The 18019-nt window shown below is 47.4% G+C and overlaps 1 protein-coding gene across 1 annotated transcript; it reads right to left on the reverse strand.

Annotated features, from left to right (window-relative positions):
- Positions 1–396: 396 nt before the first annotated feature.
- On the reverse strand, positions 397–10786 carry LOC126188335 (putative uncharacterized protein DDB_G0271606). Its single transcript, XM_049929932.1, has 8 exons — positions 10586–10786; positions 7102–7312; positions 6235–6584; positions 6031–6179; positions 4361–4867; positions 3093–3489; positions 1323–1598; positions 397–711 (listed from the first exon to the last, which is right to left on the reverse strand). Exons 1-8 carry the CDS (start codon positions 10784–10786, stop codon positions 397–399), a joined length of 2406 nt encoding a protein of 801 aa, XP_049785889.1.
- Positions 10787–18019: the final 7233 nt, after the last annotated feature.

The following is an 18019-nucleotide window of genomic DNA, read 5'->3' on the forward strand; positions in this document are numbered from 1 at the left end:
AAGCGTTTTTGCTATTGGTCCGATAGCTGCCAATCAAACTGTCGGTGTTCCCGCTGTGGTGTAAGCCACAAGCTCAGTTGCAGTTGGTCACATAGCTGCCAATCAATCTCGTTGTTCTTGCTGATGTAGAAGCCACAAGCGCATTTGCTGTTGGTCCGATACCTGACGATCAAACTGTCGTCGTTCCTGCTGTTGTAGAAGCCACAAGCGCTTTTGCTGTTGGTCACATAGATGCCAATCAAACTGTCGTTGTTCCTGCTGTTGTAGAAGCCACAAGCGCTTTTGCTGTTGGTCCGATAGCTGCCAATCAAACTGTCGTTGTTCCTACAGTTGTAGAAGCCACAAGCGCTGTTACTAGTGGTCACATATCTGCCATTCAAACTGTCATTGTTCCTGCTATTGTAGAAGCCACAAGCGCTGTTGCTGTTGGTCACATAGCTGCCAATCAAACAGTCGTTGTTCCTGCAGTTGTAGAAGCCACAAGCGCTGTTGCTGTTGGTCACATAGCTGCCAATCAAACTCGTTGATCCTGCTGTTGTAGAAGCCACAAGCGCTTTTCCTGTTGGTCCGATAGCTGCCAATCAAACTGCCTTGTTCCTGCTGTTGTAGAAGCCACAAGCGCTTTTGCTGTTGGTCCGAATGCTGCCAATCAAACTGTCGTTGTTCCTGCTTTTGTAGAAGCCAGAAGCGCTGTTGCTGTTGGTCACATGCCTGCCAATCAAACTCGGTGTTCCTGCTGTTGCAGAAGCCACAAGCGCTTTTGCTGTTGTTCCGATAGCTGCCAATCAAACTGTCGTTTTTCCTGCTGTTGTAGAAGCCACAAGTTCCGTTACTGTTGGTCACATAGCAGCGAATTAAACTCGATGTTCTTGCTGTTGTAGAAGCCACAACCGCTTTTGCTGTTGGTCCGATAGCTGCAAATCAAACTGTCGTTGTTCCTCCTGTTGTAGAAGCCACGAGCACTGTTGCTGTTGGTCACATAGCAGTGAATTAAACTCGATGTTCTTGCTGTTGTAGAAGCCACAAGCGCTTTTGCTGTTGGTCCGATAGCTGCCAATCAAACTGTCGTTGTTCCTGCTGTTGTAGAAGCCACAAGCGCTGTAGCTGTTGGTCACATAACTACCAATCAAACCCGTTGTTCCTGCTGTCATAGAAACCACAAGCGCTTTTGCTGTTGGTCCGATAGCTGCCAATCAAACTGTCGTTGTTCCTGCTGTTGTAGAAGCCACAAGCGCTGTTGCTGTTGGTCATATAGCTGCCATTGAAACTCGTTGTTCCTGCTGTTATAGAAGCCACAAGCGCTTTTGCTGTTGGTCACGTACCTGCCAATCAAACTGTCGTTGTTCCTGCTGTTGTAGAGTCCAAAAGCGCTTTTGCTGTTGGTCCGATAGCTGCCAATAAAACAGTTGTTGTTGCTGCTGTTGTGGAAGACACAAGCGCTGTTGCTGTTGGTCACGTACCTGCCAATCAAACAGTCGTTGTTCCTGTTGTTGTAGAAGCCACAAGTGCTGTTGCTGTTGGTCCGATAGCTGCCAATCAAACTGTCGTTCTTCCTGCTGTTGTAGAAGCCGCAAGCGCTGTTGCTGTTGGTCACATAGCTGCCAATCAAATTCGTTGTTCTTGCTGTTGTAGAAGCCACAGGTGCATTTGCTGTTAGTCCGATAGCTGCCAATCAAACTGTCGTTGTTCCTGCTGTTGTAGAAGCCACAAACGCTGTTGCTGTTGGTCACATAGCAGCCAATCAAACTCGTTGTTCCCTCTGTTGTAGAAGCCACAAGCGCTTTTGCTGCTGGTCACATAGCTGCCAACCAAACTGTCGTTGTTCCTGCTGTTGTAGAACCCACAAGCGCTGTTGCTGTTGGTCACATAGCTGCCAAGCAAACTCGTTATTCTCGCTGTTGTAGAAGCCACAAGCGCTTTTGCTCTTGGTCCGATATCTGCCAATGAATCTGTCGTTGTTCCTGCTGTTGTAGAAGCCACAAGCGCTGTTGCTGTTGGGCTCATAGCTGCCAATCAAACTCGTTGTTCCTGCTGTTGTAGAAGCCACAAGCGCTTTTGCTGTTGGTCACATAGCTGCCAATCATACTGTCGTTGTTCCTGCTGTTGTAGAAGCCACAAGTGCTGTTCTGTTGGTCACATAGCTGCCAACGAAATTCGTTTTTCGTGCTGTTGTAGAAGCCACAAGCGCTTTTGCTGTAGGTCCGATAGCTGCCAATCAAACTGTCGTTATTCCTGCTTTTGTAGAAGCCACAAGCGCTGTTGCTGTAGGTCATATAACTGGCATCGAAACTCGTTGTTTCTGGTGTTGTAGAAGCCGCAAGCGTTTTCGCTGTTGGTCACATGGCTGCCAATCAACTGGTGTTGTTCTTGCTGTTGTAGAAGCCACAAGCGCTTTTGCCGTTGGTCACATAGCAGCCAATCAAACTCGTCATTCCTGCTGTTGTAGATGCCACAAGCGCTGTTACTGTTGGTCACATATCTGCCAATCAAACTGTCGTTATTCCTGCTATTGTAGAAGCCACAAGCGCTTTTGCTGTTGGGCCAATGGTCGCCATTCAAACTGTCGTTGTTCCTGCGGTTGAACAAGCCACAAGAGGTGTTGCTGTTGGCCACATAGCTGCAAATCAAACACGTTGTTCCTGCTGTTGTAGAAGCCACAAGCGCTTTTGCTGTTGGTCACAATGCTGCCAATCAAACTGTCGTTGTTCCTGCTGTTGTAGAAGCCACAAGCGCTGTTGCTGTTGGTCACATAGCAGCGAATTAAACTCGATGTACTTGCTGTTGTAGAAGCCACATGCGCTTTTGCTGTTGGTCCGATAGCTGCCAATCTAACTGTCGTTGTTCCTGCTGTTGTAGAAGCAACAAGCGCTGTAGCTGTTGGTCACATAGTTGCCAATCAAACCCGTTGTTCCTGCTGTCATAGAAGCCACAAGCGCTTTTGCTGTTGGTCCGATAGCTGCCAATCAAACTGTCGTTGTTCCTGCTGTTGTAGAAGCCACAAGCACTGTTGCTGTTGTTCATATAGCTGCCATTGAAACTCGTTGTTCCTGCTGTTATAGAAGCCACAAGCGCTTTTGCTGTTGGTCACATACCTGCCAATCAAACTGTCGTTGTTCCTGCTGTTGTAGAGGCCACAAGCGCTTTTGCTGTTGGTCCGATAGCTGCCAATCAAACTGTTGTTGTTGCTGCTGTTGTGGAAGACACAAGCGCTGTTGCTGTTGGTCACATACCTGCCAATCAAACAGTCGCAGTTCCTGCTGTTGTAGAAGCCACAAGCGCTGTTGCTGTTGGTCACATAGCTGCCAATCAAATTGTCGTTGTTCCTGCTGTTGTAGAAGCCACAAGCTCTGTTGCTGTTGGTCACATAGCTGCCAATCAAATTCGTTGTTCTTGCAGTTGTAGGAGCCACAAGTGCTTTTGCTGTTGGTCCGATAGCTGCCAATCAAACTGTCGTAGTTCCTGCTGTTGTAGAAGCCACAAGCGCTGTTGCTGTTGGTCAGATAGCAGCCAATCAAACTCGTTGTTCCATCTGTTGTAGAAGCCACACACGCTTTTGCTGTTGGTCACATAGCTGCCAATCAATCTGTCGTTATTCCTGCTGTTGTAGAAGCCACAATCGCTGTTGCAGTTGGACACATAACTGCCAATCAAACTCGTTGTTCCTGCTGATGTAGAAGCCACATGCGCTTTTGCTGTTGGTTCGATAGCTGCCAATCAAACGGTCGTTGTTCCTGCTGTTGTAGAACCCACAAGCGCTGTTGCTGTTGGTCACATAGCTGCAAAGCAAACTCGTTATTCTTGCTGTTGCAGAATCCACAAGCGCTTTTGCTGTTGGTCCGATAGCTGGAAATCAAACTGTCGTTGTTCCTGCTGTTGTAGAAGCCACAAGTGCTTTTGCTGTTGGTCATATAGCTGCCAATCAAACTGTCGACATTCCTGCTGTTGTAGAAGCCACAAGTGCTGTTGCTGTTGGTCACATAGCTGCCAATCAAACTCGTTGTTCTTGCTGTTGTAGAAGTTACAAGCGCATTTGCTGTTGGTCTAATAGCTGCCAATCAAACTGTCGTTATTCCTGCTGTTGTAGAAGCCACAATCGCTGTTGCAGTTGGACACATAACTGCCAATCAAACTCGTTCTTCCTGCTGATGTAGAAGCCACGAGCGCTGTTCCTGTTGGTCACATAGCCGCCAATCAAACTCGTTGTTCCTGCTGTTGTAGAAGCCACAAACGCTTTTGCTTTTGGTCACATAGCTGCCAATCAAACTGTCGTTATTCCTGCTGTTGTAGAACCCACAAACGCTGTTGCTGTTGAACACATAGCTGCCTTCAAACTCGTTGTTCCTGCTAATGTAAAAGTCACAAGCGGTTTTGCTGTTGGTCCGATAGCTGCGAATCAAACTGTCGTTGTTCCCGCTCTTGTTTAAGCCGCAAGCTCAGGTGCAGTTGGTCACATAGCTGCCAATCAAACTCGTTGTTCTTGCTGATGTAGAAGCCACAAGCGCTTTTGCTGTTGGTCCGATAGCTGCCGATCAAACTGTCGTTGTTCCTGCTGTTGTAGAGGCCACAAGCGCTTTTGCTGTTGGTCACATAGATGCCAATCAAACTGTCGTTGTTCCTGCTGTTGTAGAAGCCACAAGCCCTTTTGCTGTTGGTCCGATAGGTGACAATCAAACTGTGGTTGTTCCTACAGTTGTAGAAGCCACAAGCGCTGTTACTAGTGGTCACATATTTACCATTCAAACTGTCGTTGTTCCTGCTATTGTAGAAGCCAGAAGCGCTGTTGCTGTTGGTCACATAGCTGCCAGTCAAACAGTCGTTGTTCCTGCTGTTGTAGAAGCCACAAGCGCTGTTGCTGTTGGTCACATATCTGCCAATCAAACTCGTTGATCCTACTGTTGTAGAAGCCACAACCGCTTTTGCTGTTGGTCACACAGCTGCCGATCGTCGTTGTTCCTGCTGTTGTAGAAGCCACAAGCGCTGTAACTGTTGGTCACATAGCTGCCAATCAAACTCGTTGTTCATTCTGTTGTAGAAGCCAAGAGCGCTTTTGCTGTTGGTTCGATAGCTGCCAATCAAACTGTTGTTGTTCCTGCTGTTGTAGAAGCCACCATCGCTGTTGCTGTAGGTCATATAGCTGCCATCGAAACTCGTTGTTCTTGCTGTTGTAGAAGCTACAAGCGCTTTTGCTGTTGTTCCGATAGCTGCCAATAAAACTGTCGTTATTCCTGCTGCGGAAGAAGCCACAAGCGCTGTTACTGTTGGTCACATAGCTGCCAAACAAACTCGTTGCTCCTGCTGTTGTAGAAGCCACAAGCGCTTTTGGTTTTGGTCCGATAGCTGCCAATCAAACTGTCGTTGTTCCTGATATTGTAGAAGCAACAAGCGCTGTTACTGTTGGTCACATAGCTGCCAATAAAATTCGTTGTTCCTGCTGTTGTAAAAGCCACAAGCGCTTTTGCTGTAGGTCCGATATCTGCCAATCAAACTGTCGTTGTTCCTGCTGTTGTAGAAGCCACAAGCGCTGTTGCTGTACGTCATATAACTGATATCGAAACTCGTTGTTTCTGGTGTTGTAGAAGCCGCAAGCGTTTTTGCTGGTGGTCACATGGCTGCCAATCAAACTGTCGTTGTTCTTGCTGTTGTAGAAGCCACAAGCGCTTTTGCTGTTGGTCACATAGCAGCCAATCAAACTCGTCATTCCTGCTGTTGTAGTAGCCACAAGCGCTGTTACTGTTGGTCACATATCTGCCAATCAAACTGTCGTTGTTCCTGCTATTGTAGAAGCCACAAGCGCTTTTGCTGTTGGGCCAATGGTTGCCATTCAAACTGTCGTTGTTCCTGCTGTTGTAGATGCCACAAGCGCTGTTTCTGTTAGTCACATAGCTGCCAATCAAACTCGTTGTTCCTGCTGTTGTAGAAGCCACAAGCGCTTTTGCTGTTAGTCACATAGCTTCCAATCAAAACCGTTGTTCCTTCTGTTGTAGAAGCTACAAGCGCTTTTGCTGTTGGTCACATAGCTGCCAAACAAACTGTCGTTGTTCCTGCTGTTGCAGAAGCCACAAGCGCTGTTGCTGTTGGTCACATAGCTGCGAATTAAACTCTTGTTCTTGCTGTTGTAGAAGCCACAAGCGCTTTTGCTGTTGGTCCGATAGCTGCCAATCAAACTGTCGTTGTTCCTGCTGTTGTAGAAGCCACAAGGGCTGTTACTGTTGGTCACATAGCTGCCAATCAAACTCGTTGTTCCTGCTGTTGTAGAAGCCACAAGCGCTGTTGCTGTTTGTCAGATAGCTGCCAATCATACTCGTTGTTCCTGCTGTTGTAGAAGCCACAAGCGCTTTTGCTGTTGGTCCGACAGCTGCCAATCAAATTGCGTTGTTCTTGCTGTTGTAGAAGCCACAAGCGCTGTTGCTGTTGGTCACATAGCTGCCAACGAAACTCGATGTTCCTGCTGTTGTAGAAGCCACAAGCGCTTTTGCTGTTGGTCACATAGCTGCCAATCAGACTGTTGTTGTTCCTGCTGTAGTTGAAGCCACAAGCGCTGTTGCTGTTTGTCACATAGCTGACATTCAAACTCGTTGTTCCTGCTGTTGTAGAAGCCGCAAGCGTTTTTACTGTTGGTCACATGGCTGCCAATCAAACTGTCGTTGTTCTTGCTGTTATAGAAGCCACAAGCGCTTTTGCTGTTGGTCACATAGCTGCCAATCAAACTGTCTTTGTTCCTGCTGTTGTATAAGCCACATGCGCATTTGCTGTTGGTCCGATAGCTGCCAATGAAACTGTCGTTGTTCATGCTATTTTAGAAGTCACAAGCGCTGTTGCTGTTGGTCACATAGCTGCCAATCAAATTCGTTGTTCCTGCTGTTGTAGATGCCACAAGCGCTTTTGCTGTTGGTCCGATAGCTGCCAATCAAGCTGTCGTTGTTCCTGCTGTTGTAGGAGCCACAAGCGCTGTTGCTGTTGGTCAGATAGCTGCCAATCAAATTCGTTGTTCTTGCTGTTGTAGAAGCCACAAGCGCTTTTGCTGTTGGTCCGATAGCTGCCAATCAAACTGTCGTTGTTCCTGATGTTGTAAAAGCCACAAGCGCTGTTGCTGCTGCTCACATAGCAGCCAATCAAACTCGTTTTTTCTGCTGTTGTAGAAGCCACAAGCGCTTTTGCTGTTGGTCCAATAGCTGCCAATCAAACTGTCTTTGTTCCTGCTGTTGTAGAAGCCACAAGAGGTGTTGCTGTTGGCCACGTAGCTGCCAATCAATCTCGTTGTTCCTGCTGTTGTTGAAGCCTCAAGCGCTTTTGCTGTTGGTCCGATAGCTGCCTATTAAATTGTCGTTGTTCCCACTGTTGTAGAAGCAACAAAGGCTGTTGCTGTTGGTCACATAGCTGCCAATCAAACTCGTTTCTCCTGCTGTTGTAGAAGCCACAAGCGCTTTTGCTGTTGGTTACATAGCTGCCAATCAAACTGTCGTTGTTCCTGCTGTTGTAAAAGCCACAAGCGCTGTTCTGTTGGTCACATAGCTGCCAATGAAATTCGTTGTTTCTGCTGTTGTAGAAGCCACAAACGCTTTTGCTGTAGGTCCGATAGCTGCCAATCAAACTGTCGTTCTTCCTGCTGTTGTAGAAGCCACAAGCGCTGTTCTATTGGTCACATAGCTGGCAATCAAACTCGTTGTTTCTGCTGTTGTAGAAGCCGCAAGCGTTTCTGCTGTTGGTCACATGGCTGCCAATCAAACTGTCGTTGTTCTTGCTGTTGTAGAAGCCACAAGCGCTTTCGGTATTGGTCACATAGCAGCCAATCAAACTAGTCATTCCTGCTGTTGTAGAACCCATAAGCGCTGTTACTGTTGGTCACATATCTGCCAATCAAACTGTCGTTGTTCCTTCTATTGTAGAAGCCACAAGCGCTTTTTCTGTTAAGCCAATTGTTTCCATTCAAACTGTCGTTCTTCCTGCTGTTGTAGAAGCCACAAGACGTGTTGCTGTTGGCCACATAGCTGCCAATCAAACTCGTTGTTCCTGCTGTTGTAGAAGCCACAAGCGCTTTTGCTGTTGGTCACATAGCAGCCAATCAAACTATCGTTGTTCCAGCTGCTGTAGAAGCCACAAGCGCTGTTGCTGTTGGTCACATAGCAGCGAATAAAAAACGCGTTGTTCTTGCTGTTGTAGAAGCAACAAGCGCTTTTGCTGTTGGTCCGATAGCTTCCAATCGAACTGTCGTTTTTCCTGCTGTTGTAGAAGCCACAACCGCTGTTGCTGTTGGTCACATAGCTGCCAATCAATTTCGTTGTTCCTGCTGTCGTAGAAGCCACAAGCGCTTTTGCTGTTGGTCCGATAGCTGCCAATCAAACTGTCGTTGTTCCTGCTGTTGTAGAAGCCACAAGCACTGTTGCTGTTGGTCAGATAGCTGCCAATCAAACTCGTTGTTCCTGCTGTTGTAGAAGCCACAAGCGCTTTTGGATTTGGTCCGACAGCTGCCAATCAAATTGCGTTGTTCCTGCTGTTGTAGGAGCCACAAGCGCTGTTGCTGTTGGTCACATAGCTGCCAATGAAACTCGATGTTCCTGCTGTTGTAGAAGCCACAAGCGCTTTTGCTGTTGGTCACATAGCTGCCAATCAAACTGTCGTTGTTCCTGCTGTAGTTGAAGCAACAAGCGCTGTTTCTGTTGGTCACATAGCTGCCATTCAAACTCGTTGTTCCTGCTGTTGTAGAAGCCGCAAGCGTTTTTGCTGTTGGTCACATGGCTGCCAATCAAACCCGTTGTTCCTGCTGTTGTAGAAGCCAAAAGCGCAGTTGCTGTTGGTCACATGTCTGCCAATCCAACTGTCGTTGTTCCTGCTATTGTAGAAGCCACAAGCGCTGTTGCTGTTGGTCACATAGCTGCCAATCAAACTGTCGTTGTTCCTGCTGTTGTATAAGCCACAAGCGCCTTTGCTGTTGGTCCGATAGCTGCCAATGAAACTGTCGTTGTTCCTGCTATTATATAAGTCACAAGCGCTGTTGCTGTTGGTCACATAGCTGCCAATCACATTCGTTGTTCCTGCTGTTGTAGAAGCCACAAGCGCTTTTGCTGTCGGTCCGATAGCTGCCAATCAAGCTGTCGTTGTTCCTGCTGTTGTAGAAGCCACAAGCGCGTTTGCTGTTGGTCACATAGCTGCCAATGAAACTCGTTGTTCTTGCTGTTGTAGAAGCCACAAGCGCTTTTGCTGTTGGTCCGATAGCTGCCAATCAAACTGTCGTTGTTCCTGATGTTGTAGAAGCCAGAAGCGCTGTTGCTGTTGGTCACATAGCAGCCAATCAAACTCGTTTTTCCTGCTGTTGTAGAAGCCACAAGCGCTTTTGCTGTTGGTCCAATAGCTGCCAATCAACCTGTCGTTGTTCCTGCTGTTGGAGAAGCCACAAGACGTGTTGCTGTTGGCCACATAGCTGCCAATCAATCTCGGTGTTCCTGCTATTGTTGAAGCCAAAAGCGCTTTTGCTGTTGGCCCGATAGCTGCCAATCAAATTGTCGTTGTTCCCGCTGTTGTAGAAGCAACAAAGGCTGTTGCTGTTGGTCACATAGCTGCCAATCAAACTCGTTGTTCCTGCTGTTGTAGAAACCACAAGCGCTTTTGCTGTTGGTCACATAGCTGCCACTCAAACTGTCGTTGTTCCTGCTGTTGTAGAAGCCACAAGCGCTGTTCTATTGGTCACATAGCTGCCAATCAAACTCGTTGTTTCTGCTGTTGTAGAAGCCGCAAGCGTTTTTACTGTTGGTCACATGGCTGCCAATGAAACTGTCGTTGTTCTTGCTGTTGTAGAAGCCACAAGCGCTTTCGCTATTGGTCACATAGCAGCCAATCAATCTCGTCATTCCTGCTGTTGTAGAAACCATAAGCGCTGTTACTGTTGGTCACATATCTGCCAATCAAACTAGTTGTTCCTGCTATTGTAGAAGCCACAAGCGCATTTGCTGTTGATCCGATAGCTGCCAATCAAACTGTCGTTGTTCCTGCTGTTGTAGATGCCGCAAGCGCTGTTGCTGTTAGTCACATAGCTGCCAATCAAACTCGTTGTTCCTGCCGTTGTAGAAGCCACAAGCGCTTTTGCTGTTGGTCACATAGCTGCCAATCAAACCCGTTGATCCTGCTGTTGTAGAAGACACAAGCGCTTTTGCTGTTGGTCACATAGCTGCCAATCAAACTGTCGTTGTTCCTGCTGTAGTTGAAGCCACAAGCGCTGTTGCTGATGGTCACATAGCTGCCAATCAAACTTGTTGTTCCTACTGTTGTAGAAGCCGCAAGCGTTTTTGCTGTTGGTCACATGGCTGCCAATCAAACTGTCGTTGTTCTTGCTGTTATAGAAGCCACAAGCGCTTTTGCTGTTGGTCACATAGCTGCCAATCAAACTCGTTGTTCCTGCTGTTGTAGAAGTCACAAGCGCTGTTGCTGTTGGTCACATAGCTGCCAATCAAACTGTCGTTGTTCCTGCTGTTGTAGAAGCCACAAGCGCCTTTGCTGTTGGCCCGATAGCTGCCAATGAAACTGTCGTTGTTCCTGCTATTGTAGAAGCCACAAGCGCTGTTGCTGTTGGTCACATAGCTGCCAATCAAACTCGTTGTTCCTGCTGTTGTAGAAGCCACAAGCGCTTTTGCTCTTGGTCCGATAGCTGCCAATCAAACTGTCGTTGTTCCTGCTGTTGTACAGGCCACAAGCGCTGTTGCTGTTGGTCATATAGCTGCCGTTGAAACTCGTTGTTCCTGCTGTTGTAGAAGCCACAAGCGCTTTTGCTGTTGGTCCAATAGTTGCCATTCATACTGTCGTTATTCCTGCTGTTGTAGAAGCCACAAGAAGTGTTGCTGTGGGCGACATAGCTGCCAATCAAACTAGTTGTTCCTGCTATTGTAGAAGCCAAAAGCGCTTTTGCTGTTGGTCCGATAGCTGCCAATCAAACTGTCATTGTTCCTGCTGTTGTAGATGCCACAAGCGCTGTTGCTGTTAGTCACATAGCTGCCAATCAAACTCGTTGTTCCTGCTGTTGTAGAAGCTACAAGCGCTTTTGCTGTTGGTCACATAGCTGCCAATCAAACCCGTTGTTCCTGCTGTTGTAAAAGCCACAAGCGCTTTTGCTGTTGGTCACATAAATGCCAATCAAACTGTCGTTGTTCCTGCTGTTGCAGAAGCCACAAGCGCTGTTGCTGTTGGTCACATAGCTGCGAATTAAACTCTTTGTTCTTGCTGTTGTAGAAGCCACAAGCGCTTTTGCTGTTGGTCCGATAGCTGCCAATCAAACTGTCGTTGTTCCTGCTGTTGTAGAACCCACAAGCGCTGTTACTGTTGGTCACATAGCTGCCAATCAAACTCGTTGTTCCTTCTGTCGTAGAAGCCACAAGCGCTTTTGCTGTTGGTCCGATTGCTGCCAGTCAAACTGTCGTTGTTCCTGCTGTTGTAGAAGATACAAGCGCTGATGCTATTGGTCATATAGCTGCCATTGAAACTCGTTGTTCCTGCTGTTGTAGAAGCTACAAGCGCTTTTGCTGTTGGTCCGATAGCTGCCAATCAAACTGTCATTGTTCCTGCTATAGTTTAAGTCACAAGTGCTGTTGTTGATGGTCACATAGCTGCCAATCAAATTCGTTGTTCCTGCTGTTGTAGAAGCCGCAAGCATTTTTGCTGTTGGTCACATGGCTGCCAATCAAACTGTCGTTGTTCTTGCTGTTATAGAAGCCACAAGCGCTTTTGCTGTTGGTCACATAGCTGTCAATCAAACTGTCGTTGTTCCTGCTGTAGTTGAAGCCACAAGCGCTGTTGCTGATGGTCACATAGCTGCCAAACAAACTGTCGTTGTTCCTGCTGTTGTAGAAGCCACAAGTGTTTTTTCTGTTGGTCACATGGCTGCCAATCAAATTTCCGTTGTTCTTGCTGTTATAGAAGCCACAAGCGCTTTTGCTGTTGGTCACGTAGCTGCCAATCAAACTCGTTGTTCCTGCTGTTGTAGAAGCCACAAGCACTGTTGCTGTTAGTCACAGATCTGCCAATCAAACTGTCGTTGTTCCTGCTGTTGTAGAAGCCACAAGCGCTGTTCTGTTGGTCACATAGCTGCCAATCAAATTCGTTGTTCCTTCTTTTGTAGAAGCCACAAGCGCTTTTGCTGTTGGTCCGATAGCTGCCAATCAAACTGTCCTTGTTCCTGCTGTTGTAGAAGCCACAAGCGTTGTTGCTGTTGGTCACATAGCAGCCAATCAATTTCGTTGTTCCTGCTGTCCTAGAAGCCACAAGCGCTTTTGCTGTTTGTCCAATAGCTGCCAATCAAATTCCTTGTACCTGCTGTTGTAGACGCCACAAGCGCTTTTGCTGTTGGTCCGATAGCTGCCAATCAAGCTGTCGTTGTTGCTGCTGTTGTAGAAGCCACAAGCGCTTTTGCTTTTTGTCACATAGCTGCCAATGAATCTCGTTGTTCTTGCTGTTGTAGAAGCCACAAGCGGTTTTGCTGTTGGTCCGATTGCTGCCAATCAAACTGTCGTTGTTCCTGCTGTTGTAGAAGCCACAAGCGCTGTTGCTGTTGGTCACATAGCAGCCAATCGAACTCGTTTTTCCTGCTGTTGTAGAAGCCACAAGCGCTTTTGCTGTTGGTCCAACAGCTGTCAATCAAACTGTCGTTGTTCCTGCCGTTGTAGAAGCCACAAGAGGTGTTGCTGTTGGCCACATAGCTGCCAATCAATCTCGTTGTACCTGCTATTGTTGAAGCCACAAGCGCTTTTGCTGTTGCTCCGATAGCTGCCAATGAAACTGTCGTTGTTCCTGCTGTTGTAGAAGCCACAAGCGCTTTTGCTGTTGGTCACATAGCTGCCAATCAAACTCGTTGTTCCTGCTGTTGTAGAAGCCACAAGCGCTGTTACTGTTGGTCACATGGCTGCCAATCAAACTGTCGTTGTTCCTGCTGCTGTGGAAGCCACAAGCGCTGTTGCTGTTGGTCACGTAGCTGCCAATGAAACTCGTTGTTCTTGCTGTTGTAGAAGCCGCAAGCGCTTTTGATGTTGGTCCGATTGCTGCCAATCAAACTGTCGTTGTTCCTGCTGTTGTAGTAGCCACAATCGGTGTTGCTGTTGGCCACATACCTGCCAATCAAACTCGTTGTTCCTGCTATTGTAGAAGCCGCAAGCGCTTTTGCTTTTGGTCCGATAGCTGCCAATCAAACTGTCGTTGTTCTTGCTGTTGTAGAAGCCACAAGCGCTGTTACTGTTGGTCACATAGCTGCCAAACAAACTCGTTGTTCCTGCTGTTGTAGAAGCCACAAGCGCTTTTGCTGTTGGTCACATAGCTGTCAATCAAACTGTCGTTTTTCCTGCTGTAGTTGAAGCCACAAGCGCTGTTGCTGATGGTCACATAGCTGCCAATCAAACTGTCGTTGTTCCTGCTGTTGTAGAAGCCACAAGCGTTTTTGCTGTTGGTCACATGGCTGCCAATCAAACTGTCGTTGTTCTTGCTGTTATAGAAGCCACAAGCGCTTTTGCTGTTGGTCACATAGCTGCCAATCAAACTCGTTGTTTCTGCTGTTGTAGAAGCCACAAGCACTGTTGCTGTTAGTCACAGATCTGCCAATCAAACTGTCGTTGTTCCTGCTGTTGTAGAAGCCACAAGCGCTGTTCTGTTGGTCACATAGCTGCCAATCAAATTCGTTGTTCCTTCTTTTATAGAAGCCACAAGCGCTTTTGCTGTTGGTCCGATAGCTGCCAATCAAACTGTCCTTGTTCCTGCTGTTGTAGAAGCCACAAGCGCTTTTGCTGTTTGTCAAATAGCTGGCAATCAAATTCCTATTTCCTGCTGTTGTAGACGCCACAAGCGCTTTTGCTGTTGGTCCGATAGCTGCCAATCAAGCTGTCGTTGTTGCTGCTGTTGTAGAAGCCACAAGCGCTGTTGCTGTTTGTCACATATCTGCCAATGAATCTCGTTGTTCTTGCTGTTGTAGAAGCCACAAGCGCTGTTACTGTTGGTCACATAGCTGCCAAACAAACTCGTTGTTCCTGCTGTTGTAGAAGCAACAAGCGCTTTTGCTGTTGGTCCAATAGCTGCCAATCAAACTGTCGTTGTTCCTGCCGTTGTAGAAGCCACAAGAGGTGTTGCTTTGGCCACATAGCTGCCAATCAATCTCGTTGTTCCTGCTATTGTTGAAGCCACAAGCGCTTTGCTGTTGCTCCGATAGCTGCCAATGAAACTGTCGTTGTTCCTGCTGTTGTAGAAGCCACAAGCGCTTTTCTGTTGGTCACATAGTTGCCAATCAAACTGTCGTTGTTCCTCCTGTTGCAGAAGTTACGAGCGCTGTTGCTGTTGGTCACATAGCTGCCAATCAAACTCGTTGTTCTTGCTGTTGTAGAAGCCACAAGCGCTTTTCTGTTGGTCACATAGTTGCCAATAAAACTGTCGTTGTTCCTGCTGTTGCAGAAGCCACGAGCGCTGTTGCTGTTGGTCACATAGCTGCCAATCAAACTCGTTGTTCTTGCTGTTGTAGAAGTCACAAGCGCTTTTTCATTTGCTCACATAGCTGCCAATCAAACTGTCGTTGTTCCTGCTGTTGTAGAAGCCACAAGCGCTGTTGCTGTTGGTCACATAGCTGCCAATCAAACTCGTTGTTCTTGTTGTTGTAGAAGTTAAAGCGCTTTTGCTGTTGGTCCGATAGCTGCCAATCAAACTGTCGTTTTCCTTCTGTTGTAGAAGCCAGGAGCGCTGTTCCTGTTGGTCACATAGCTGCCAATCAAACTCGTTGTTCCTGCTCTTGTAGAAGCCACAAACGCTTTTGCTGTTGGTCACATAGCTGCCAATCAAACTGTCGTTATTCCTGCTGTTGTAGAACCCACAAGCGCTGCTGCTGTTGAACACATTGCTGCCTTCAACCTCGTTGTTCCTGCTGATGTAAAAGTCACAAGCGTTTTTGCTATTGGTCCGATAGCTGCCAATCAAACTGTCGGTGTTAACGCTGTGGTGTAAGCCACAAGCTCAGTTGCAGTTGGTCACATAGCTGCCAATCTATCTCGTTGTTCTTGCTGATGTAGAAGCCACAAGCGCTTTTGCTGTTGGTCCGATACCTGACGATCAAACTGTCGTCGTTCCTGCTGTTGTAGAAGTCACAAGCGCTTTTGCTGTTGGTCACATAGATGCCAATCAAACTGTCGTTGTTCCTGCTGTTGTAGAAGCCACAAGCGCTTTTGCTGTTGGTCCGATAGCTGCCAATCAAACTGTCGTTGTTCCTACAGTTGTAGAAGCCACAAGCGCTGTTACTAGTGGTCACATATCTGCCATTCAAACTGTCATTGTTCCTGCTATTGTAGAAACCACAAGCGCTGTTGCTGTTGGTCACATGGCTGCCAATCAAACAGTCGTTGTTCCTGCTGTTGTAGAAGCCACAAGCGCTGTTGCTGTTGGTCACATAGCTGCCAATAAAACTCGTTGATCCTGCTGTTGTAGAAGCCACAAGCGCTTTTCCTGTTGGTCCGATAGCTGCCAATCGAACTGCCTTGTTCCTGCTGTTGTAGAAGCCACAAGCGCTTTTGCTGTTGGTCCGAATGCTGCCAATCAATCTGTAGTTGTTCCTGCTTTTGTAGAAGCCAGAAGCGCTGTTGCTGTTGGTCACATGCCTGCCAATCAAACTCCGTGTTCCTGCTGTTGCAGAAGCCACAAGCGCTTTTGCTGTTGGTCCGATAGCTACCAATCAAACTGTCGTTTTTCCTGCTGTTGTAGAAGCCACAAGTGCCGTTACTGTTGGTCACATAGCAGCGAATTAAACTCGATGTTCTTGCTGTTGTAGAAGCCACAACCGCTTTTGCTGTTGGTCCGATAGCTGCCAATCAAACTGTCGTTGTTCCTCCTGTTGTTGAAGCCACAAGCGCTGTTGCTGTTGGTCTCATAGCAGTGAATTAAACTCGATGTTCTTGCTGTTGTAGAAGCCACAAGCCCTTTTGCTGATGGTCCGATAGCTGCCAATCAAACTGTCATTGTTCCTGCTGTTGTAGAAGCCACAAGCGCTGTAGCTGTTGGTCACATAACTACCAATCAAACCCGTTGTTCCTGCTGTCATAGAAACCACAAGCGCTTTTCTGTTGGTCCGAAACCTGCCAATCAAACTGTCGTTGTTCCTGCTGTTGTAGAAGCCACAAGCGCTGTTGCTGTTGGTCATATAGCTGCCATTGAAACTCGTTGTTCCTGCTGTTATAGAAGTCACAAGCGCTTTTGCTGTTGGTCACGTACCTGCCAATCAAACTGTCGTTGTTCCTGCTGTTGTAGAGTCCAAAAGCGCTTTTGCTGTTGGTCCGATAGCTGCCAATCAAACTGTTGTTGTTGCTGCTGTTGTGGAAGACACAAGCGCTGTTGCTGTTGGTCACATACCTGCCAATGAAACAGTTGTTGTTCCTGCTGTTGTAGAAGCCACAAGTGCTGTTGCTGTTGGTCCGATAGCTGCCAATCAAACTGTCGTTGTTCCTGCTGTTGTAGAAGCCGCAAGCGCTGTTGCTGTTGGTCACATAGCTGCCAATCAAATTCGTTGTTCTTGCTGTTGTAGAAGCCACAAGTGCTTTTGCTGTTAGTCCGATAGCTGCCAATCAAACTGTCGTTGTTCCTGCTGTTGTAGAATCCACAAACGCTGTTGCTGTTGGTCACATAGCAGCCAATCAAACTCGTTGCTCCTGCTGTTGTAGAAGCCACAAGCGCTTTTGCTGCTGGTCACATAGCTGCCAACCAAACTGTCGTTGTTCCTGCTGTTGTAGAACCCACAAGCGCTGTTGCTGTTGGTCACATAGCTGCCAAGCAAACTCGTTATTCTCGCAGTTGCAGAAGCCACAAGCGCTTTTGCTCATGGTCCGATATCTGCCAATGAATCTGTCGTTGTTCCTGCTGTTTTAGAAGCCACAAGCGCTGTTGCTGTTGGGCTCATAGCTGCCAATCAAACTCGTTGTTCCTGCTGTTGTAGAAGCCACAAGCGCTTTTGCTGTTGGTCACTTAGCTGCCAATCAAACTCGTCATTCCTGCTGTTGTAGATTCCACAAGCGCTGTTATTGTTGGTCACATATCTGCCAATCAAACTGTCGTTATTCCTGCTATTGTAGAAGCCACAAGCGCTGTTGCTGTAGGTCATATAACTGGCATCGAAACTCGTTTTTTCTGGTGTTGTAGAAGCCGCAAGCGTTTTCGCTGTTGGTCACATGGCTGCCAATCAACTGGTGTTGTTCTTGCTGTTGTAGAAGCCACAAGCGCTTTTGCCGTTGGTCACATAGCAGCCAATCAAACTCGTCATTCCTGCTGTTGTAGATGCCACAAGCGCTGTTACTGTTGGTCACATATCTGCCAATCAAACTGTCGTTATTCCTGCTATTGTAGAAGCCACAAGCGCTTTTGCTGTTGGGCCAATGGCCGCCATTCAAACTGTCGTTGTTCCTGCTGTTGTAGAAGCCACAAGAGGTGTTGCTGTTGGCCACATAGCTGCAAATCAAACTCGTTGTTCCTGCTGTTGTAGAAGCCACAAGCGCTTTTGCTGTTGGTCACAATGCTGCCAATTAAACTGTCGTTGTTCCTGCTGTTGTAGAAGCCACAAGCGCTGTTGCTAATGGTCACATAGCAGCGAATTAAACTCGATGTTCTTGCTGTTGTAGAAGCCACATGCGCTTTTGCTGTTAATCCGATAGCTGCCAATCAAACTGTCGTTGTTCCTGCTGTTGTAGAAGCCACAAGCGCTGTAGCTGTTGGTCACATAGCTGCCAATCAAACCCGTTGTTCCTGCTGTCATAGAAGCCACAAGCGCTTTTGCTGTTGGTCCGATAGCTGCCAATCAAACTGTCGTTGTTCCTGCTGTTGTAGAAGCCACAAGCGCTGTTGCTGTTGTTCATATAGCTGCCATTGAAACTCGTTGTTCCTGCTGTTATAGAAGCCACAAGCGCTTTTGCTGTTGGTCACATACCTGCCAATCAAACTGTCGTTGTTCCTGCTGTTGTAGAGGCCACAAGCGCTTTTGCTGTTGGTCCGATAGCTGCCAATCAAACTGTTGTTGTTGCTGCTGTTGTGG

The sequence above is a fragment of the Schistocerca cancellata genome, chromosome 5, assembly GCF_023864275.1.
Source record: "Schistocerca cancellata isolate TAMUIC-IGC-003103 chromosome 5, iqSchCanc2.1, whole genome shotgun sequence".
Lineage (NCBI taxonomy): Eukaryota > Metazoa > Arthropoda > Insecta > Orthoptera > Acrididae > Schistocerca > Schistocerca cancellata.

What these genes read in the sequence shown, in the direction of transcription:
- LOC126188335 (XM_049929932.1), bottom strand. Translation starts at nt 10,786, where the DNA reads ATGAATGGCAACTATTGGACCAACAGCAAAAGCGCTTGTGGCTTCTAC. An exon ending in CGAGTTTGATTGGCTGCTAT is followed by an intron (nt 6,585 to 7,101) that starts GTGAGCAGCAGC and finishes CTTCTACAACAG; the next exon opens with CAGGAACAACGAGTTTGAAT. An exon ending in CAACAGCAGGAACAACGACA is followed by an intron (nt 4,868 to 6,030) that starts GTTTGTTTGGCA and finishes TTTGATTGGCAG; the next exon opens with ATATGTGACCAACAGCAACA.